This window comes from Neomonachus schauinslandi, chromosome 3, assembly GCF_002201575.2.
Source record: "Neomonachus schauinslandi chromosome 3, ASM220157v2, whole genome shotgun sequence".
Taxonomy (NCBI): Eukaryota; Metazoa; Chordata; class Mammalia; order Carnivora; family Phocidae; genus Neomonachus; species Neomonachus schauinslandi.
The window spans coordinates 190,051,106-190,072,307 of NC_058405.1; the positions used below are offsets into that span (position 1 = coordinate 190,051,106).

At 62.4% G+C, this 21,202-nt stretch overlaps 2 protein-coding genes across 2 annotated transcripts in view; both read left to right on the forward strand.

Moving 5' to 3' along the window:
• KLHL30 (kelch like family member 30) overlaps positions 1-3,764 on the forward strand; it is an 8,892-nt gene extending 5,128 nt beyond the window's left edge. Inside the window, exons 5-7 of the mRNA XM_021679012.1 lie at positions 1,154-1,342; positions 1,942-2,087; positions 3,513-3,764. Coding sequence (XP_021534687.1) covers positions 1,154-1,342; positions 1,942-2,087; positions 3,513-3,764 — 587 coding nt within the window. The remainder of the gene's footprint in view (positions 1-1,153; positions 1,343-1,941; positions 2,088-3,512) is intronic.
• A 7,927-nt stretch (positions 3,765-11,691) lies between these two features.
• Positions 11,692-19,600, forward strand: ERFE (erythroferrone). Its single transcript, XM_021678968.1, has 8 exons — positions 11,692-11,886; positions 14,206-14,328; positions 15,546-15,648; positions 16,791-17,035; positions 17,110-17,218; positions 17,300-17,390; positions 18,221-18,299; positions 19,502-19,600. Exons 1-8 carry the CDS (start codon positions 11,692-11,694, stop codon positions 19,598-19,600), a joined length of 1,044 nt encoding a protein of 347 aa, XP_021534643.1.
• The last annotated feature ends 1,602 nt before the right edge of the window (positions 19,601-21,202 follow it).

The following is a 21,202-nucleotide window of genomic DNA, read 5'->3' on the forward strand; positions in this document are numbered from 1 at the left end:
GGTGGCTCAGTCGGTTAAGCGACTGCCTTCGGCTCAGGTCATGATCCTGGAGTCCCAGGATCGAGTCCCGCATCGGGCTTCCTGCTCCACGGGGAGTCTGCTTCTCCCTCTGACCCTCCCGACCCTCCCCCTTCTCATGCTCTCTCTCTGTCTCTCTCTCTCAAATAAATAAATAAAATCTTAAAAAAAACCAAAAAACAAAAAAACAATGGCTCCCCACTCCCATGCCCTCCCCAGGGACCAGAGAGCCCCCCACGCCCCCCCCGGCCTCAGGGACCTCAGAGGCCTGCGTCCCCATTCCTGCCCTCAGGAGCTCACCGTCTGGACCAGGGCACCTGGCCAGGCTGTGCCACCTGCCGTCTGCATGCCCTCGCGTGAGGCTCAGGCGTGAGGCTCCGTGGCCAGCTCCTGCAAGGACTCTGACAACAGAGCGATGACGGGGCGGGCTGGGGCTTTGAGCTGCCCGCAGGGCCGAACACTCCCGTCCCCAGAGCCGTGGGCTCAGCCCTCCACTCAGGGTCACCCCCTCTATGGAGTCCCTGGGGTGAGGAGACCCACAGTGGTTCCCCCTTTGCTGTCACCTTTGCTCCCACCCTGCCCCCAGCCTGAGCACAGAGGCCCACCTTATCCCCTTGACACCCCAGAGCTGTGGCAAGGGTCACCCCAGGGACACTTACGGTCAGATAAATATTGAAAAACAAAATGACTGTGGCTGAGCAAGAGTTTCCCAAGGCCCCTGTGGGTGACAGACTGGCCGTGAGGCCACGGCTGGGTGCCCCACCTGCCCTGGGCAGCCCCTTTCGCCCCCATGGCTGCCGACCCCGAGCTGAGAGCAGACAGCACCCACAAGGTCCTGAGCCCAAGGCCGGGGGCGGGGCACCTCAGCGTGGCCCTGGGGCCCCGTCGTGCAGTCTGGACTCGAGTGTTCCTGGGCCCAGGTGCCCACACCCACGCCCCCGGTGTGGCCTCGGGCCAGCGGCCTTGCCTCAGTTCCCTCTCCGTGGAAGGGGTAAGTCACGAGCCTGGCGAGGCCGCGCCCTCCTTCCCTCGCCCCTCCCCGCCCCTCCTAGGGTGCTCGCTGCCGCCTCTGCACGTGCAGGGCCCCTCCCTCGGCCCGGCCCCCGGCGGCCCTGACCCGCACCCCGCCCGACAGGCACCACTCTGGACGCGGTGGAGGTGGAGAGCTATGACCCCTACACGGACACCTGGACACCTGGCAGCCCCGCCCTCAAGTACGTCAGCAACTTTGCGGCGGCCAGCTGCGGGGGCCGGCTGTACCTGGTGGGGTCCCGCGCCTGCAAGTACACCCCTCTAGCTCTGCAGAGCTACAACCCTATCACAGGTGGGGGCACGGCCGCCACGCCCCCCCGATGTGGGGCTGGGTGCCAGCGAGCGGATGGTGGGGGCCCTGGGGACGGGGGCGGGGGGGCAAGGAGCAGGCAGCCACAGGCCTCTTACAAATGGCCACAGCCCCAGCAGAGGTGGACGAGGCAGCGGAGGACGGCGGGGGCCCAGGGGGCAGGGAACCAGGCCTGGTGGCAGGGTGCCCGGGGCAGGGGACGGGGAGCCCATCTCCGGGTCCCGAAGCTGCCTGGCTGTGACGTCTGCTTGGAACCGGCCCCAGGGGCCAGGAGCAGGGGCCCAGCCTGCAAGTCTTGGTGGACGCCGGCTTTGGCTCCGGACTCCGTGCCAGGGTTGGGGCTCCAGGGGGGGCTCTCCCTGGCTCGGTGGCCTTCCTGCCCTGTCTCCCCCCCGCTCCCCCTCTCGCCCTCTGGATGGTGATGATCACAGAACCCATTTTGCAGGGTGGGTATAAGGGTCCCTGGGGAGGCAGACAGGACCCAGGGTCAGGTGGGGCCCCTAGTCCCCCGACCGGGCCGACGGGCGGGAAAGAGGCAGAGGCCCCCTGGTGAGGGTGGGCCCGGTGCGTTGTCCCCGCAGACGCGTGGAGCGTGATCGCCTCGCCCTTCCTCCCCAAGTACCTGTCCTCGCCGCGCTGTGCTGCGCTGCAGGGGGCCCTCTACCTGGTCGGCGACAACACTAAGAAGGTCTACGTGTACGACCCTGGGGCCAACCTGTGGCAGAAGGTGGGTCTCAGCCTCACCTCCCAGGGCGACCCCCCCACCCGGGACCCCTGACACTGCAGAGAGCTGGCCTGGGGATGGTGGGGCCTGGGGATGTCACCACAGTGGAGGGACTGATGAGGCCCAGAGCCCGGGCGGAGCCCCGGTGAGGACAGGAGAGCCAAGGACCGGGGGCTCCTGGTCACCGTGGTGCTCTGCCCCAGCACGGCGTGGTCTATTCTTCTCCAGGAGCAAAACCAGGCTCAGCCCTGAGTGTTGCAGGGACAGCCTGGTGTTGGCCAGGCCCCGGAGGGTGTCTCCCACCCGTGGGGGTGGCCGAGCAGGGAAGGGGACCCCTTGGCTGTGAGGAGAGTGGGAGCATCCAGCTCCTTGGTGCCCCATTTCCCTCCTCGCTATCACTTCTGCCACTGAGAGAGCCCTGCTGGGCATCTCAAGCCTTAGTCTTCCTCTGCACTTCTTCTGGAGAAAGAGGAGAGATGGTGCCCAGTGCCCATGCGGTGGTCTCAGCAATAGCCCAGCAGCCCAGGCCCGCCCCACCTGCCCTGAGTCTCAGTTCCTGGAGGCCAGAGGAGGTGGACTGTTCCCTGCCCTCACCCCGGCCCTGGCCGGCTGGCCCACAGCGGGGCCTCTGCCATCCTGCCGCCTGCAGCTGTCCCCTGGCATCAGTGCCCAGCCGACTGGAGGCTCCCATTACTGTGGCAAGACAGGTGCAGGGGGTCCTGCCAGGCCGGCTCTTTCTTTTGGGCCCTCCCAGCTGGACCATGGCCAGGCCTCGGCAGGGCCCAAGCCACTGCTCTGGGGGGGCATCCCAGCCACGAGGGGCTCCACTTTGCCTCCTCCAGGCCTGAGGGGAGGGGGGCTGGCTGCCCATGACCGCCTTCATGTGCAGGCCACAGACGGGCCTCTTCCTTCCCACGCGCACTGGGCTCTTCCAGAAGGATCCACATCTCTCTCTGGCCTCTGGCTCTCACCTCACAGTCCCAGCCCCGGCCATGGGCTGAGGCAGGAGGTACGGGGCAAAGTGAGGCTCCCCAAGGCATGAACGGCCCCTGGTGTGTGCGTGTGCGTGTGTGTGTGTGTGTCGGTCAGAGCTGAGGCCACGTCTCTCCCCTCCGAGAGAGCAACCGTGAATCAGAGCCCGGCCCAGAACTTGCCCCGGGAGGCAGCTCCAGGCTCGGGCTTCCATGCCCCCCAGCCCATCTGATGCCCCAACTTCACATATGACTGAATTGATTGGGGCCTGGGAGAGCAAGGGGCCTGGAAATGTGGTCCCGGAAGATGTGGGCCGGAGAGGAGAGCACCGGGGTCTCCCCGCCAAAGGGACAGCCTGGGTGAGGTGCAGGGAGCAGGACAGGGCGCTGGCTGTCCTCTCTGCGTGGCGCCCGCCCCGCCCCCGTCCCCGGGGCCCTGACTGCTGCCCGCCCACAGGTGCAGTCTCTGCACAGCCTGCATGAGAACGGGGCCCTGGTGCCGCTGGGTGACACGCTGTACGTGACTGGCGGCCGCTGGCAGGGCATGGATGGCGACTACCACGTGGAGATGGAGGCCTACGACCGGGGGCGTGACGCCTGGACCCGCCACGGCTCCCTGCCCCGCCTCTGGCTCTACCACGGGGCCTCCACCGTCTTTCTGGACGTGTCCAAGTGGACCCAGCCCTTCAGCCCGGCCCAGGAGCCCTGAGCAGCTCCTCGTCACACGGGGGCAGGGCCCGGCTGCGCCCCGACCCCGAGGGATGGCCCCCCTTGGGGTTGTGCTTGTTTGTTCACTCGGTGCTGGGCTCGGGCCACCAAGGACATCAGAGGACACAGCCTGGGTCCCCACAGCCATCGCACTAAACTGCATGCCGTGAGGGCTTGGACTCCGGCCGCCCGCATGGAGGGGAGAAGCTGCTCTCTTGCCCACGGCGGGTCTGAGGCCTCAGACACAGGAGCCAAGGGGCCCCGGGGGTCACACTGAGACAGCACTCCGAATGGTGGCCGTCCCCGGCCGGGGGGTCCCACCCATGGCTTCTGATGGTGTTGCACAAGGGAGGAATGGCCCAGGAAGCTGCATCACAGAGCAAAGGTCCTGGGGCGCGTGGGCACCGGGCCTCTGTGAGCCTGTTCTGCCTGGCCCTCAGCTGTGTGACCACAGCCGGCAGCTACCCCTCTCTGGGCCCTGGGCTCCACGTCCATTATGCACTGGGAAGGAAGGAGGCAGGGCGTGGGGTCAGGAGAGAGGGTCCGCTGTCTCTGTGGGGGTTGAGGGAGAGAGGGTGAGCGAAGGCTTCCCAGGGAGGTGAGCAGGAAGGCATGCTCTCTGGCCAGGATCTCCCCTGTTTCTTGGGGTGGTTTTCTCCAATGTAAGAATGAAAGTCCCCAGCAGTGGGCCCACGAGGGGAGAGGGTGGGGTCCTGCAGGGATTTCTGGGGACGCCTCTTGGGCACGTTGGTGCCTCGCTCCCAGGTGGCCTCCTAAGCGAGGGTAGCGCCCAATGGGCTCCCCTACCAGCATGCAGTGTGACTCAGGGTGCCTTGGGGCTGCCCCCCACCCCCTGAGTCTGACTGGGGTCCCACGGAGAACTGGTACAACACCCCCCCCCCACTCCTTCTCACTGGTCCTTAACAAGGTATCCCACTGAAGGACTCTCATTGGTGTTAAGTGGCCCTCCCCCTTTGTTGCGAGCTTCATTGAGGCACACGGGGCTACAAGTCGGGGGTCCCAGGTCCAGCCTGACTCCAGCCCTGGCACTGACCGTCTGGGGCCTCGGGAGCTCCCGCCTCCCTCTGGACTGAATTTCCTCTCCTTGAAGGCTCGTCTTTGAAACCCCCTGGGGACCAGAGAGTCCTCTGGCATCCCTGGGCTCTGATGAAGGAATCCCTAGGTCCCCTCGCGTCCACCTTGCTCCCAGACCTGAAGCCTCATGCCCGTTTCCTGTGGGATGATTGAACTTGCCCCCCGGGGCTTAGACAGAGCAGGGCCTCCTGGGCGTCTGCTTCCAAAGGAGCAAGAGCTCCAGGTCAAGGCCACCTAGTCAGCTAGTGGAGTGGATGAACATGAAGATGACGGTTTCTGGGATCCTTGAATCTTTCCCTATGAAAATCCTCTGCAATGTTTTCTAAACAGTTATTAAAGGTACTCAGCCAAACACTGTTTCAAAACAAAGACTCAACATGTTGAATGGACTTCTTTTATCATGAATGGGTTGGAAAGGTGGTATTCTCGAATAAGGCCTGCTTCTGCTCCTGCACACCTCACAGCAATGGGGGGGGGGAAGAGTCTGGGGTGGGAGAAGCACAGCCCCCTCCAGGGCCTGGTCCTCAACCTTTAGGTGCCAAGCTGCCCCTCATCTGATCCGCTGAGCCACCCCTATTCAGGGGCACCTAGATCAGGCCAATTGTGTCCTTCAGGGTCCCGGGAGGAAACAGAAGACCCCTGAAATTGAGTAACAGAGGGCAGTCTAACAAAGGGCTACTTCCAAGGTGTGGGCAGGTAGAGGGAATTCAGCGAGGGCTGAAGAGGCTCCCAGTGGGGAACCTAGCAACAGTGGGGAGCTGTTGCCAGCTCTCTGCCCCTCTGCATGGGAAGGAGCGGATGCAGCCTCCAGACAGAGAGCAGGAGGGAGAGGGTGCCAAGGACCTGGGGCCTTTGCTAAAGAAACACAGCCTGGGCCACTATCACCTATGGCCCAGTGGGGACGAAGTGGCAGAATAGACGCCCCAACCTCACTCTCTTTCCTGCCCCCTAGTCTCCTGCTGGTGCCTCCCACTGGCCAGACCCAACCAGAATCCAAGGGAGAACGGCCATTGGCAGAGAGCAGGTAGAGAAGAGTGGGCAGGGCACCAGGATGGACAAATGGAAGATTTCTACTGCACTAACTGGACACTCAGCGGATTCTCATGGAAGACAGACACCCATGGACATTCGCACAGGGAATGTCTGTGGAGCAACCCAAGCCATCCTCTTCCCTTATCAAAGGCCCCTGGTTTGGGGGCTAGTATGGGTTTCTAGAAAGGAGAATGGATAACCTTGGAGCATGTGCAAAAGTCCACCAAACTCTCAGGCCCACAGGGGTGAGACCACCTGCCCAGCCCCAAAGAGCTCATGTCTGCCATGGGGGTGCATGTTGTCTTTCTCACAATGTTGGGTAAACTGAGACCACCCCCCCAGCAGAACTCAGACTTTGGTGGCCAGAGAGTGCCGTGTAATGCCCTCAGGAGCCAGGCCCAATGCAGCCAAGTCAGGCTCAGCTCTCTGTGGTTCCCCAATGCACCAGGGTCCTGGATGCTTCGAGCCAGTTCCATTGGACATGGGTTTTCTGGTACCCCCCTGCCCCAGACAAGACCCTTTGATTACTGAGCATCTTCCTTGTACTAGGCAGGGACAGTGATTGCTGGAATCAAGCAGTTGACAGTCCCATGTGAATATCTGTAATAAACGAACTGGTCAAATGACAGTTCACTGTTGTCAATTCAGACCACGGTTCCAGTTGGCTGGTTGACCAGTTGGCCCAGGGGAAAGTAGGCGTTTCAACCAGGAATTTGTCTGTGACTTAAGAAAGGGTGGTTACAGCCACGTGCAAGGTAAGGATGTCCACTCCTCCAGGGCTGTGTCATTAGTCTTTGATCCCCAGGGCCCCCCAGCCCGCAGTATGGCTACTGTTGTTGCATGTGCATCTGATTCTGCTGGGCGCCCGGAGCAGGCACACGGGAGGGTGGCCAGGTATGATGCTGATTAACTGAAGAGGGAAGCGGGCTTCAGAGAGAACCTTCATGGAGGACGTCATTTCCTATTTGGAATAAGCACCCTGGGGGCCAGCAGGGTTTCCTCAACGCTGATAGTCAGTCCAAGGGCTTTTCAGGGCAGGGGCTGGGGGCCATTGAGATCACAATCACATTTAAGAATATAATTCTTCTCCGGGCGCCTGGGTAGCTCAGTTGGTTAAGCAACTGCCTTCGGCTCAGGTCATGATCCTGGAGTCCCGGGATCGAGTCCCGCATCGGGCTCCCTGCTCAGCAGAGAGTCTGCTTCTCCCTCTGACCCTCCCCCCTCTCATGTTCTCTCTCTCATTCTCTTTCTCTCTCGCTCTCAAATAAATAAATAAAATCTTTAAAAATATATATAATTCTTCTCAAGATGGCAAGACAGAACTACCCTCTTACATTAAAACTGAAGGCGAGCTAGACTGATTTTTTTAAGTGAATTAATCGAAAACGTGGAAACAATGAGCAGACAATAAGCCAAGAGACAGTCTGGGTAGAAGTGAGAAAGGACCCTTCCCCTGTGGGGGCTGAGGTTGCCCACAGACTTGTCCGGGATGTGCATGGCTTAGTCCCAGCACTCGCCCCTGTGCCTGGCACGCAGCAGGAATGGAGTAACTCTTCACTGCATGAGCTACTGAGCCCAAGTTGCAAAGGCCGGACGAGTGACCTTGGGCCAGTCCCAAGATCTCAGGCTCAGTTTCTTCATCTGTGCAATGGGGATAATCACACGATTTGAGAATTAGATGATGTCATGTGTTTGGAAGGTTCCAGTAAGCTGCAAAAGTCGCCTGCCTGGACATTGAGAGGCCACACAACAAGTTGACTTCAGGCTCCCACTGTTTTCAGGGGCAAAGGGAGCTTTTATTCCCATGACTTCATCAGCAAACGTCCTTCTTTGGAGGAAAAGAGAAGAGTGGGAACAGCTTGAGTACAGCAGGCTGATGGGAAGCCAGGGCTGAGGCCGTGACATGAGGGCCCAAGAATGAGGATTAAGTTTCAGCCGAGCATGAGGGTGCATGGGGGAGGCCACCTCGGGCTCCGTCTGGGCTCCTTTCTGTGGCCACTCATTCCATACTTCCACCCTGGGATCTGTGACCTCAGCCCAGATGCTGCCTCTGTTCCGACTCCAGGGGCTGCTGCTGCAGGGGGACAAGCTGTCTGGAATCACCAGAACCCAGTTTCTACTGGTCCTTGATCTGTGTGATCCTTGCCTAAGCCCCACCCTCCTCTGGGTGGATTTCATTTTTGAAATGGGACCCCAAAACATGCAGGGAGCCCCACCGAAAGGTCCTGGCCCTCTGTGCTCTCCAGCCCCAGAGCCAGGCTGCGTCATCACCTCAGGACAGTGTGTTGGGAGCCTGTATTAGCACCAGAACGGATTTGATTTGGGTCCCCTGGCAGGGCCCATGAATCACTAGGATTGTTCACTGTTTGAGAAAATAACTGTTTTTCACATGGCAACAGCTCCTGTCCTCAAAGCTGGCCTCACGCGGGCTAGGGCCCTGTACTGTGAGGTGGAAATGAAGTCACATGAACAGATGGATCCTTCCATTCCCAGAAGGCCCCAGTATTTCCAAAGGTGACAGAGCCTGAGCTTCACCTTTCCACAGTGTAGGTTGGGCCAAATGGCATCGGGCCCTGAGAGCAGTATGCATCACGTTCCTGCACAGAGTATCCAGGCCAGCCACCCAGAAGTGGGGCACCCAAGCAACCTGGCCTCCATGCTGAGGGTCTTGGCTTTGCCTGCTCACACCTCACTTATGAGTGGGATCCCAGACAGGCTCAGGGGCAACAGCCATTATGCCCACTCTATAGTCCAGCAAACTGAGTCTCGGAGAGAGGAATGCCTAAAGGAGGGCCTCCTCCAAAGCCAAATATGACTTTTGCTCCAGATGGCCAAGCAAGAACCAGGTTTGCTGAGCAGGCCCACTGCCGGGTCGGTCTATCCTGTGCTCCAATCATGCTCTGCCTGGAGCCTCTGTCTTCACATCCGTCTGAAGGCAGCCTCCCATGACATGGTGCTGATGGCCTAAGCCAGGGACCTTTACAACTTAGGCAGCCTAGATGGCAAGCAGGCCTCACCCATGGCCCTGCACAGTGCCCACCGTGACCTCAGCTCACCCTAGAGCAGGCCCCAGAGGCAGGTGTGCATTGATCCCAGCTCTCAAGCAAGAAAACTAGAAGAAAACTCCAAGGATCTCTGGAACAAACTGGCCACCATCAGCAGCGAGGCAGACTCAGGGTCTGCAGGTGGCCCCCAAGAGAAGCCTCTTCCCTCCCCCCATGCAGGGCTGCCCCCATGGCATTCCACCTACCACCCAAGGTTGGAATGCCCTGTGGGTGAGCTCACTGGGTTCAAGAGTGGCCAGCCACACGTGTTTCCCTGGACCTCCCAGCCAGACCCCCACGGGAAATCCCACGCCTATGGGTACTGGCTTGCTTTAGGGAAAGGACAGGGCCACATTTTCATCAAGAACCTTCAAGCTCATCATGTAGCTCATATTTCCCACTATCCAGAATAGGAAGGACCATAATGGCCAAGAGGTGTGATTGTGAAGATGGGACCATGCTCAGTGGGCAAAAAGGCCTGGCCCTGGCCCCGAACCCCGGCTGGGTGTTCCTACATAAGCCACCCGCCTCGCGGGGCTAGTCCATGTGGTCTCCGTGTGGTCGGTGAAAAGCGGAGGAGGGGCTGGGTGTGGACGTGTGTTTTCAGAAACATGAAATGACCGTTCGCAAGCTGCATCTCCCGGGGCCAGGAGCCTCTCTCTACCAGCAGATTGGTAGAGAGAACACGCCCCACACTTGGCGTCCTACGGACTCAGATAAAGTCTTCCTGAATAAATGAAACTGAACAAAATTATAATAGTTAACACTGAGGCCCATGTCCCAGCACAAACATGTCATTACAAAGTTCTACACACCCAGCTTCCTAACAGACTTTCCTCGGGGGACCAGAAACGAGAACCCACCCAAGAAATCCTTAATTCTCTGAAGTCATTACAACAGCCTCAGCCAATTTGATTCCTTATTAGCGACAAACGGTTGAATGTTTGCAGATGAAAGAAGTTCATGTATTTTGTTGAGTGCATATTACATAAGCCAGTGTTTACCAAATGTCTTCTTGGGGATCTGCAGTTTCTATAGGAATTTCAAATTTTTCATTCTACTGATAATTAAAAAAATTTTTTTTTCAAGATACAGACAGAACTTCTCTGTTGCAGTCTTAATTTGCCTCCGAAAGATACCCCACAGACTAAGTATGTGGGACACACTGACCCCTGGGGGAAAGACTCTCAGGGTAGGCAGGGTATTTGGTTTGTTTAAACACCCTCCCCCCCAAAAACCCCAACTCTATCACCATACTCACCTCCTAAAGGAAAAGAGGCAGGGTCACAGAACAATGAACACCTAATACCAGGCTTTTTCTAAAGTATGAAATATTTCCTGTGCCCCCCACAGCCCCCCACCTCTCCCCCTCCCCCGTCGGGCACAGGAAGCCAGCCTCTGAAACAGTGCAGGAGTGGGGGGCTCCTGGCTAGGGACTTCCCATGACCCCTCCCCCTGGCTAGGGAGGGCGCCACTGGCTTTCAGTTCCCAGTGTCTGTGAAATACAACAGGGTGAGGCCTCTTCTCTTCTGAAGAGGTGGAAATCATCTCCTGATGGGGGTGGCAGGCCCTTGGAAGCATGTCCCTTAGCTGCGCCTTCTGCTCGTGAACAAAGGACGCCGTGTGCCCACCAGGTGTGGGCGCCTCAGTGCTACCCTCCCGCCTTCCGCTGCAGACGGAGAGGCAGTGGGCGTGGAATAGAACAAAGCAGCCCAGAGGGAGTGGGGGGGCCGGCTGGAGGAGCCTGGAGTTCAGGCCTGCAGGATCTGGGTCCCCTCCTCCAGCAGGGCCCTGGGCTGGGCCTTGGGATCTAGCCCCCGCGCCTGGCGAGGTCACCACAGGGCTCGGTCCTCCCAGCCTGGGCCCTGGTTCAAGCACATCAGCGCAGGGTGGCTGACCCAGGATTCCTTCTGCGCACCGGGATGGGGAAGGCAGCCCACTCTGAGGTTAGGGCACCCCAACCACGGGGAGAAGGCAGCCCCAGAAGAGAGGGGTCCCCACATGGGAAAGAGGCACTGGGGAGGGTCTTTGAGTACTAAACCTGTGTTGGTGGGGTCTGGACCTCACAGGGTGCCACCAGGATAAGCCTCGTGGTCCCCACAGGCCTCAGAGCGGAACAGATGGGAGAAGGGCTGCCCCCAGGCTCAGAGGAGGGAGGCGACCCGGCTGCCCGGAGAGAAAAGGGTGTCGAGAGGGCAGAGGGTCCAGGGTCAGATGAAGGGTCACGCCGGCTCTCCTGAGAAGAAGAGCTGACAGCGCAAAGGGAGGGGCCACGGGGCCTGGAGATGGAGCGCAGACCCGCTCAACAGGACTGGGGGCTCCAGCCAACGCGAGAGGGTCCTCCCTGCGCCCCTGTTGGCCCCCCTAGTCCCCTCCTCGTAGCCCCACCCTACTCGGTGCCCCTCTTTCCCACCCCGCGCCCCGCCCTGCACGCCCCCCTCTGCTGCAGCGTCCCCTCCCTCCCCACTCTCCGCCTCCCCGCGCTACACACACACACACAGGCACAGAAGCAGACACACAGGCGCGCACACGCACACGCACACGTACACATACAGGTAGACTTAGGCACGCACCCGGGCACACAGACACACACGCGCGCGCGCGCGCCCAGGCAGACGCTGCAGTTCGCGCCGGGGCCGGCAGGGGGCGCAGGCCCGTGACGCGCGGCGGGCGAGGCGGGGGATTCAAGCGCGTTATAAGGCGCGGAGCCGGAGCGCGATCCCGAGACGTCGGAGGCCAGAGGGACCCGCCGCCCGCATGGCCCCCGCCCGCCGCCCCGCCGGGGCCCGCCTGCTGCTCGTCTGTGCTGGCCTGCTGGCCGCCGCCGCAGGCCTCGGCTCTCCGGAGCCCCGCGAGCCCGCGGACAGCCGCGCCCGCCAGGAGCCGGGCCCCGGGAACGAGCTGCCCGCGGGCCCCGGGGAGAGCCGCGCCGGGCCGCCCGCCCGCCCGTCGGTAAGAAGCCGCGGCCTTCCTGCGCGCGCCGGGCCGCCCTGCGCTCCGGACACCTCGGGCCTCAGTTTCCCCAGCCCGAGTCCGCAGCTCCCTGAGGTCCGGGTGCCCTAAGGGCGGAGGGCGCTTGCTTCGGGCGGTGGGAGGCGCGGCGTCGCGGGCAGGGACCTGGGCTGACCCGGGTGTCGTCCTGTCTGAAGTGGGGATGGAAGCGGGGCTTAGCTTGCGGGGCTGGGGGAGACACAGGCCGTCTGGACGCTGCCCCTCTGCGCAGCCAGCCGGCCTTCACCTGGGCTTTGGGGTAGTTCGTGCAACATTCTGCCAGCCCAGGTAAAACGCCTGGGGGTGGGGGAGGCAGAAGGAAGTTGGGAAGTGAATAAAACGTAAATAACTTGGTTCTCCTGGAATTGGGAAGAACCTGGTTGTAAAAGTGTGAGCCAATTACTGGCCACCCTCCCCCCAATCTATTAGGTGAAGTTCTGTCTGAAAAACAAATCCAAAGAAGTGCCTCCCTTTGGGTCTGGGGAGCATGGGGGCCTGTGACTTCTGACCATGAAGGGGTGATTTTTCGTTCTGCCCTGTTCTTTCCTGTGAGGGCAGTGAAGAGTGGTCAAGGTGGGGGAAGTGGGGATCGGGGGCTTCCGAGGAGCCCTCAATGTGGGTGGGGCCTTTCAGACAGGGAGGGGAGAGGGCCCTCAGGGAAGATGCTTAGGGGCAGTGCGGGGGACTTGGAGCGACAAAGTCCAAGGACACCTCTAAAGAGGGTGAAGGTGGCAGCCAGCCCTGGGGCTCCCTGGGAGGAGCCTCTCCCAAGTCCTCCTCCCCACCCCTGGAAGCCAAGGAAGGCAAACCCCACCCAGACAATTGGCCACACCTTCTGGAGGAGGGAGATGTCAGGATAGTCCCCAGGAGGCAAGGGGCCTTTTGTGCTTCCAGGAGGGGTTCTGGCCTTGGACTGTCTTTGGGGGACAACGTGGTAGCAGAGGCTCCCCACCTCCTTTCTGAAAGCCCCTCAAGGCTGGAGACCTCGGTGGGGCCAGGACCGCTGCCCAGCACCCACCCATAGGCCTGTCTGCTGGGGCCGCAGGCTGACATGGTTCCACCTGTTTCTGCTTCCCCCAAACCAAACTGGGGTCCGAGTCCAGCTGGGGGGTCAGCTTGGTGCGCCCATCCAGCCTGTGTGGAATACTCCCGGCATGTGTGCCCGCCAAAGGCAGCGTGAGGCTGTAAAGCGGAATCCAGTCCTGTGTCCATGGCGAGCAAAGCAGCAGGACAGCACGTGGCAGGGCCCAGCACCCAGCAGGTCGTGGGGAGGCCCTGGGCACTCTGAGGCCTTCCTCTGTCCAACCCCAGGCTCCTCTGACATGGACAGCCCTGTCTCCCCCCACCCCCGTAGCACACGGGCTCCCAAAGGGAGGTCCCAGGCCCTGCAGAGCGGCCAGGAGACCACTGGCCCTGGCTCTGACGGAAGGTCCTGGCCGGCTCGAAAACCCCGGGTCCTTCCATCGGCCACCTGCACTGGTGCTCATGCCCTCATCTGAGCCCTCGAGCTGATTTCCTTCCCAGCTGGAGGCCTTGCCTAGAGCCCAGACTACCTGAAGTCCACTGACTAATGGGCCAAAGGCCTCTCCCTGGAAGGCACCTCCTGGAATTTTCCTCAGTGTGAGGACTGGTCAGAATGCAGCATGTGGGGGAATGGATGTTTCTGGAATCATCACTGTCCTTGTTTTGGAGGTCCTGGAGAAGCCGAGTGACTCGGTGCAGGGGCCTTGGGTCATAACATAGCAGTGCGAGGCCACCAGCCCTCCAACCATCTTGTACCGCAAGCTGCGGCTACCCCAAGGGCCGAAATGGGCGTCCCTGGAACATCAGTGGGGGCCGCACAGGGGGCCCTGATGGTCACAGTCGCCTCTTCCCTGGCACTTGTGAGTCTGTTGGTCCGATCCTCCTGGTGAGTCTCCCAGGGTGGTGTGTTCATTGCAGCTCCCACGGAGGGAGGCCACAAGAGGCCGGGCAGCCCAGCCACGCCAGGGTTCTCACTTCTCACCTGCTATGGGGCTCTGCACCCCATCTTCCTCCACCCACAAAGTCTTCTCGCACAGCGCCCCGGCCATGGTGTGGCCTGGTCATCCTGCATGTGTCAGGAGGGAGGGAAGCACGGATGGGGGGCTGTGCTGCCTTGGAGGGCACCGCTGTTGACAAGGACAGGGGTCCGAGGGCGCTGAAGGCCCGTCCCGCACGGTGACGTCCTGAAAAGTTCCATCTGTTTGGCGGGCACCCACTGGGGGAGGCGAACCAACCCGGGGGCCGGCTGTGTTCCAGGAGCCCACCACCGAGGGAGCACGTAACTTCGACCCCAGGGATGCCTGGATGCTCTTCATCAGGCAGAGTGACAAAGGTGTCAACGGCAAGAGGGGAGGCAGAGGCAAGGCCAGGAAGCTGAAGGTGAGCACAAGAGCTCCAGCTCTGTGTGTGTGTTTCCTGTGGGGGGGCGGGTACGGCAAGCAGGGGGCCTCCACCTGCAGGCCCTCCATGCACCACCAGCCCACCACCATCACCCCCTTGCACCCCTCACCAGCCCCACTGGCGCATCCTGAGCCTTGCCAGAGAGGACAGACCCTCCCCCTTGGCCTGGGGTCAGAGAGCACAGAAAGTGCCAAGCTGGGGGGGCCCAGGTGACCCTGAGTTTGAGGCTTGTACCTATCATTTTTCCTGCACCCCTAAAAAGCTAGGCAACCCCATCAGCCACCCCCCCTTCTCTTCCCTCTGTATCCTAGTGAGGGAGGCCTGGGCTGGCCTAGGGGGGCAGTCAGGGACCGAGCTGGGGGGCTGCAGTGGGGCTGGAGTGACACACCATCTGGCTCCCAGGAGGTGGGGAGCCTGGGGACCCTGCATGCTGTGGGGTTCCAACTGTCATTCAGCCTAGCCAGAACCCTGGCACCTGGTCCTGATGTCTACCTGTCCCCTGGGATGGGGAGCTCTGAGCTAGGGCTGTGTTGCTCACACTGGGTTTGGGCTTCTCTGCCAACCCCCCCCCCAGGGCTGGCCTCCCCCTGCCCCGGGTCGGCCCCAACACTGGAGTGCCGGGCTCTGAGCCTGAGGCAGGCAGCCTGCTGGGCTGTCTCCATGGCCTCACCTCACTGCCACCCCTTGGAGCCACCTGGCCCCACCCCAAGCTAAGCTGGGGCTCCCCTGTGCCCTTCCTTGCGGGGGACTGACTTGCTCCTGTGTTGGGGTCCCACCCCCACCCAGGTGGGCTCCCTGAGGGCCCCAGGCCCCGGCGCGGGGCCAGGCACAGTGAGAACCTGCTGACCTCGGCTGACCTGCAGTGTCCCTCTCTCCCTCTTTCCCTCCATCCGGGAAGCCCTCTGTGTCCCCACTTGGGGTCCTTGCCTGCTTGGAGCCCCCCCCAGGGGCCCCACCACCCCAGCCAGCCCTGGGCCTCAGGCACAATCCAGTCCTCACACTCAGAGCTGGTGGCTTTCAAAGTGGAGCCTTACTGTCTCCGCAGAGGAGTCTGAGGCCCAGAGGCTGACGTCCGCCCCACAGGTCAAAGCAGGACCCCTTCTTGCCTGCCTCTTAGTGGCAAGAGCTTGCAAAGGGGTCCCAGCAGTCCCCTGCCTCCCTGCTCAGTTAGCCTCACTGCTGAGGTTCCTTTTCAGCTTGGCCTGCCAGGGCCCCCAGGGCCCCCCGGCCCCCAGGGCCCCCCTGGTCCCATCGTCCCTCCTGAGGTACTGCTGAAGGAGTTCCAGCTGCTGCTGAAAGGTAGGGGGAGTGCACCTGTGGGGACACACACCCCCTCGGTGTGCGTGCAGCCGCGGGAGGGTCTCCTGGGGGAGCCGAGGTGGCTAGATATTCCCCCATCGGCCGGGACTCAAGGAGGCCCCTCTGTGCTGGGCTCAGGGGCGGGGGTTGGCAGGAGTGTGGTAAGAAGGAGGCTTCACAGAGAAGGTGGACTTGGCACTCAGTGTTCCGCGGGGGCTCGGGGACCAGCACCCATGCCCCCTCTGGGAGTCAGGTGAGCCCAGCCAAGGCCAGGACACCTGTACCCAACCCCAGCCAAGTGAGGATCATCGGGAAGGGATCAGAGGTCCTTAACCTTGCAAAGTGCTCTCCTGATCACAAAGAAACCATGGGGATTTGAGACTCACCCCAGGTGACATGGGCCCCCGACTGAGACCCCACCTTCTTCCCCTGGATCACCGTGTCCCTGCCTGTTCCCGTGGCAGGTGTCAGCGGCCGGCCAAGAGCCCCACGGGGGGCAGGAAGGAGCGTGTAGCGGGCAGCGCAGGTGCGGCCCAAGCTGGGGCCGCTGAGCGGGAGGCGGCAGAGGGAGGGCGGACAGCTGAGCGGAGCTGTCCTGCCCAGGAGCTGGCCCTGCATGTTCACTATGTTTACCAGAGTTCAGTTTATTATGAGAACTACTAAGAGAGCCTTTCCCCCCTTCAATTCAGTGTACTGTTTATTTAAAAAGACCAGCTTCGGAAAGCTAAAGAATCTCCGCGCAGTACTTCCTTACCCGCAGCTTCCTTGCAGAAGTGAGCAGGGCCGCTTATACGATTGCTCTCGGGGGCACAGGAGAACTGGAAGCGGAGGAGACAGCAGCGTGAGGGGGAAGCGTGGGGAGGCTGGCGGGGTGAGGCAGGAGAACCCGGGCGATGTGAGGCAGGGCAAGGGTACCGCGAGCTCCCTGCTAGCCAAAGCCTGAAGGGAAGCGGCAGCAGCGCGGGCTCGGGAAGCGGGGCCTGCGGGCCCTGCAGCCCCGGAGGGGTCTCCGCGGATCCCCGGGCGTGCACCAGCGCGTTGGTCGGCTGCCGTGGGCAGCGGGCTCCCAGCGCGCGGCAGGGCGGGTTCCGAGCAAGGGGCAGGGGCGCGGGCGGGCGCGGCCACGGCTAGCTCTGCGGCAGGCGCGGTGCGGCAGCGCGAGCGCACGGAGCCCGAGCCCTGCACGCGCGGCCCCGCCGACGGCCCCGCCGCCATCCGGGAGAACGAGGAGGCGGCGGCGGGGGACGCGGGCGTGCTGGCGCTGTTGGCGGCGCCCCTGGCCCCGGGCCCGCGGGCGCCGCGCGTCGAGGCCGCCTTCCACGGCCGCCTGCGCCGGGACGCGTCGGTGGAGCGGCGCGCGCTGCACGAGCTGGGCGGCTACTACCTGGTGAGTCCCGGCCGGCGGGCGGGGCGGGGCGGGGGGCGCGGGCGGGCCCCGACTGACCTCCGTGCGCCCCGCAGCCCGACGCCGAGGGCGCCTTCCGCCGCGGCCCCGGCCTGAACCTGACCAGCGGCCAGTACACGGCGCCCGTCGCCGGTTTCTACGCGCTCGCCGCCACGCTGCACGCGGGTGAGGCCCGGGGCGGGAGGGGGTCCGCCCCAGCGCGCGTGGCCCGCGGCCGCCCGTGACCGCCCCCGCCTTGCCCCGCAGCGCTCGCCGAGCAGCCCAGGCGGGGGCCGCCGCGCCCCCGGGACCGCCTGCGCCTGCTCATCTGCATCCAGTCCCGGTGCCAGCGGAACGCGTGAGTGGGCGCGGGGTGGGGGGGGACCCCGGCGCCAGACCCGCCCCCACGTGGCCCCCACCCGCGCCCCGTCTGGCTTGGACAGACCCCCTCCTCCATCACCCATCGCCGCCGCACTGTGGCCCCGGGCGATCCCACACCTCTTCCTGGCCTCCCAGTCCCAGCAGGGGTTGGCAGCAGGCCTTCCGTTCCCGGCAGCGGGGGCTCCCTGTTCTTAACCCACCGCTTCCCAGCCTCGGGCTCCCCTCACCCCTGCAGGGGGCTGACTGTCACCCAGAGGCACCAGTGGTTTCTCCTCGGAGAGGCCTCTCCTGACCACTGCAGCCCACCACCAGTCTCTCTCCTCGTGGCCGTGGGCTCCCTGACATAATCGCACCCCCCTTTCCTTGCACCTGTGGCCCCCGAGGGCAGCGGCTGCGCCTCTGAACCCCCAGCAGAGCCCAGGCACCCCACAACAGCTGTAGAAGGGAATGAAGTTCAGAACTTCTCATCCTGCGTTCGGAGGCCTGAACCCACGTTTTAGCATCAGTTGCTGCCACCCGGCCCCAGCCCAGCCCATGTCCTGTTTCCAGCAGAGCCAGGACTTCTCAGCCCCTGGCCTGGGCCCCGGCTTGCCTTTCCCAGCACCCGCAGAACCCCTTTGGCCCTGTGGACACTGTCCTGACTCTTCTTGGGGATCCAGTTCAGCCGCCACCTCCACCAGAACATCTGGCCAAGACAGCTGTTACCACTGCACTTAGCTGGGCCCGTGTTGGTTGCTGGGGTGATCTGTGGGTGAGGTTGGTGGAGCCTGGGGGTGTGGGCTGATCCTCTTTCTGTTTCGGCCACAGCTCCCTGGAGGCTGTCATGGGCCTGGAGGGCAGCAGTGAGCTCTTCACCATCTCGGTCAATGGTGTTCTGTACCTGCAGGTGCGTGGGGCAGGCTTGGGCACGACTGGGGGGTGACCTGGGAGGGAGGGGTGCTGATGGGGGCTCTGGATCTCTGGGAGCAGTGCCGGCAGACTCCGGGCCTGGGAAAGGTTGCAGGCCACACCAGGGGGTTCACGCAGGCTCATGCTTCCCCCAAGCGCTGGCCGGTCCTCCTCAGCAGGCGCTCCGCTGCTCAGTCTGCAGTCGTCAGACCTGCCCATCATCCCACACTGAGGGCAGGTGCTCCGTGTAGGGACTGGTGGCAGAGGGAACGGAGGTTCGCTCCACGCCTGGCCTGGGCCTGTTGAGACTGTGGGAAGCAGGAGGCCTACCTTCTACACAGAACCCTACCTGACAGTCTCTCTCTGGCCCTGGGGGGGCTTTTGCCAAGGGATTGAGAAACCGATGCGAAGGTGGGATTTACTAAACAAGAAAACACTGAAGTGCAGATGTATGGAATCACAGCGGGCCCTTCAATAGCACTACACCAGGCCCTGTTCTAACCTCTTTACGTAAATTATCTGCTTAATTATCATAGTGCTTTGAGGTCGGTAGTACTATTTTTTTGCTTTTTTAAGAAAATGTTATTGAAGTATAGCTGATGTACAGTGTTTCCACTGTTTCTAAATAAGGGAACTAAGGCGGAGAAGGGTTAAGTAATGTGCTCAAGCTCATGTGTAATCGGGGGCCGACTGAGTCCAGCCGGCTGTGGGTGCTGGAAGGCATTCAAGGGTCTGGCCCCAGGTACTGCTGGGGGCCACGTGGTCCACCTGGGGTCCTAAGATGCGGAAGGTGGGTGGGCCCCCAGATTCTGCTTCTCTGGGAGTTCTCAGGGAATGTGCCGCTGTTGCTATGTGGACCACACTTGGAGCAGGCAGGCCAGAGTCCCGGGCCCACGAAGGCTCTGCTAAATGGCTGGAGGCCACCCTCACCCCAGTTTGGAGAACCACATGCAGCAGAGAAACCTGTTTTGGGTCTTGAACCTGTTGCTGGCCCCGAGCAGAGGCTCACCCAGACATACGTGAGCTATGGGAGCAGCGAGCCGGGGAGAAAGCCCTGGAAGAGGGGTCAGAGGCGCCGGGTTTGAGGGCGAGGCCGGCCCAGCCCGGCCCTGGCCCTGAGAGCTTCGGGGGCTGGTCTGCTTCTGTGTGGGGCGCACGTGCAGGCCAGGAGAACCCGGGCTGACTGTGGCTTCCCTGCAGACGGGCCAGTACACCTCTGTCTTCCTGGACAACGCCAGTGGCTCAGCCCTCACGGTGCACAGCGGCTCCCACTTCAGCGCCGTCCTCCTTGGCGTGTGAGCGGCCACACCGCGCCCTTCGTTTCGCCCGGTGAACGGAAGTGGGGTCCAAACATTCTCTGGGCGGTGTTGGGGTGGCAGAGGCCACACGCAGGACGAGGCCCACTGGAGCCGCCCACACTGGCTACTGCAGGTCAGCCCGGAGGTGGCCGACTACCGGCAGCCCGGGGAGGGGACACGCAAACGGGCAGTCCCAGAACCAGGAGGGATTTCAGGGTGCCGTCTTTCAAAAGAAGAGCCCTGTTGGGCTGTTATTCAGCCCATGTTTCTAGCGGGCTCAGTGCCCAGGAGGACTTGCTTTTGTTCCTGGTTGCAGACCGGTTCCCCTTCTGGCCTATAGGGCAGCTTGCCCAGATGGCCTCAGCCTCTTTGCCTTGGCCCAGCCCCACCTTTTCCATTTTTTTTAGTGTTTTTGTGGGCTGCCGGAATGCCAGCACGGAGGGGAAAGGCTGGTCACCTGCCTGGATGCCCTGCGGGGAGGAGGGGCAGCCTGCACCGGGCCAGAGGGCCTCCCAGGGAGAGCGTGCTGGGCCTACACAGCAGCCTCCCCGTCCCTCCCCTCGTCTCCACCTGGGGCTTCCTGGTCCCCACCTGCATCTCCCCACCGGTGCCTTTGGCCTGGACCTCCTGCAGTGACCACAGGAGTCACACAGCAGCCTCGGGCACCAGAGTGACACTGGAAAGGGGCTTGTGGGGGGACAGAGTCTAACATGTGCAAGAGAACTCGTAAGTTCATCCTGCCGATGGCCTTTGCAGAGCGCCCTGTGGTCCCCTCACTGCTGTAAAGCCTGTCCTAGACAGGTCCCTCTTCCCATTCCCTAGGAGGCTCTGACTCACCGTTGGGATCCAGCCACCAAACGAAAGATCTAGAACATCTTTGCAGATCAGAGAGGAGCAGGCCCTGCCCATCCATCTGAACAGATAAAGCAGAGGCTTCCCATGAGCCAACAACTCCCGCTGCCCACCCGTGGCCCTGCGGGGTCCAGCCAGCTCTGTGGTTCTTCCATGTGTCTCCCCCCTGGGGAGACATGCAGCCCTGAGCTCAGGTGGAGAAAAGACAGATGGAGATGGTGCCCAGAAAGCTGGTCTTGGTTCCCCAAGACCTGGATCCCGAGTCTACCGTGATGCTGTAACAGTGGTGGGACCTGGGGGGGGGGGGGGGGGCCGGGGGGGGGAAAGGGGGACCCCCCCGCAGCGGGTTCCTTCCAAGGTGTAGGCCCCCCCCCGGCCCCCTGCGTGGCTGCAGGGACATGGTACCACAAGGTGTCCTGGAGGCCAGGCTGGTCTGACTGGGGCGTGTCCAGGCCTGCAGAGAACAGGGCAGTGGCCGCAGTCACCGGGACTGTCCAGCTGGCCTCAGGCGGAGCAGGTGACTGCGGCCAGGTCTGCCGGACCCCCAGAGCCTACAGCGTCCCTCTCCACTGAGAGCCCACTCCCTCTCTCCCTCCCTCCCTCCCGGCCTGGGGGGGGCCCAGGCGCCCCACACGTAGGGAGCCACGTGGTGCCCTTGGCAGGCCCAGCGCGATTCTCAGTAGGGCCTGAACCCGCCCTACTGGGAAGCACTCTGATAAGAGCTGTGGGGCCACACCCTTCTCTGGATTTC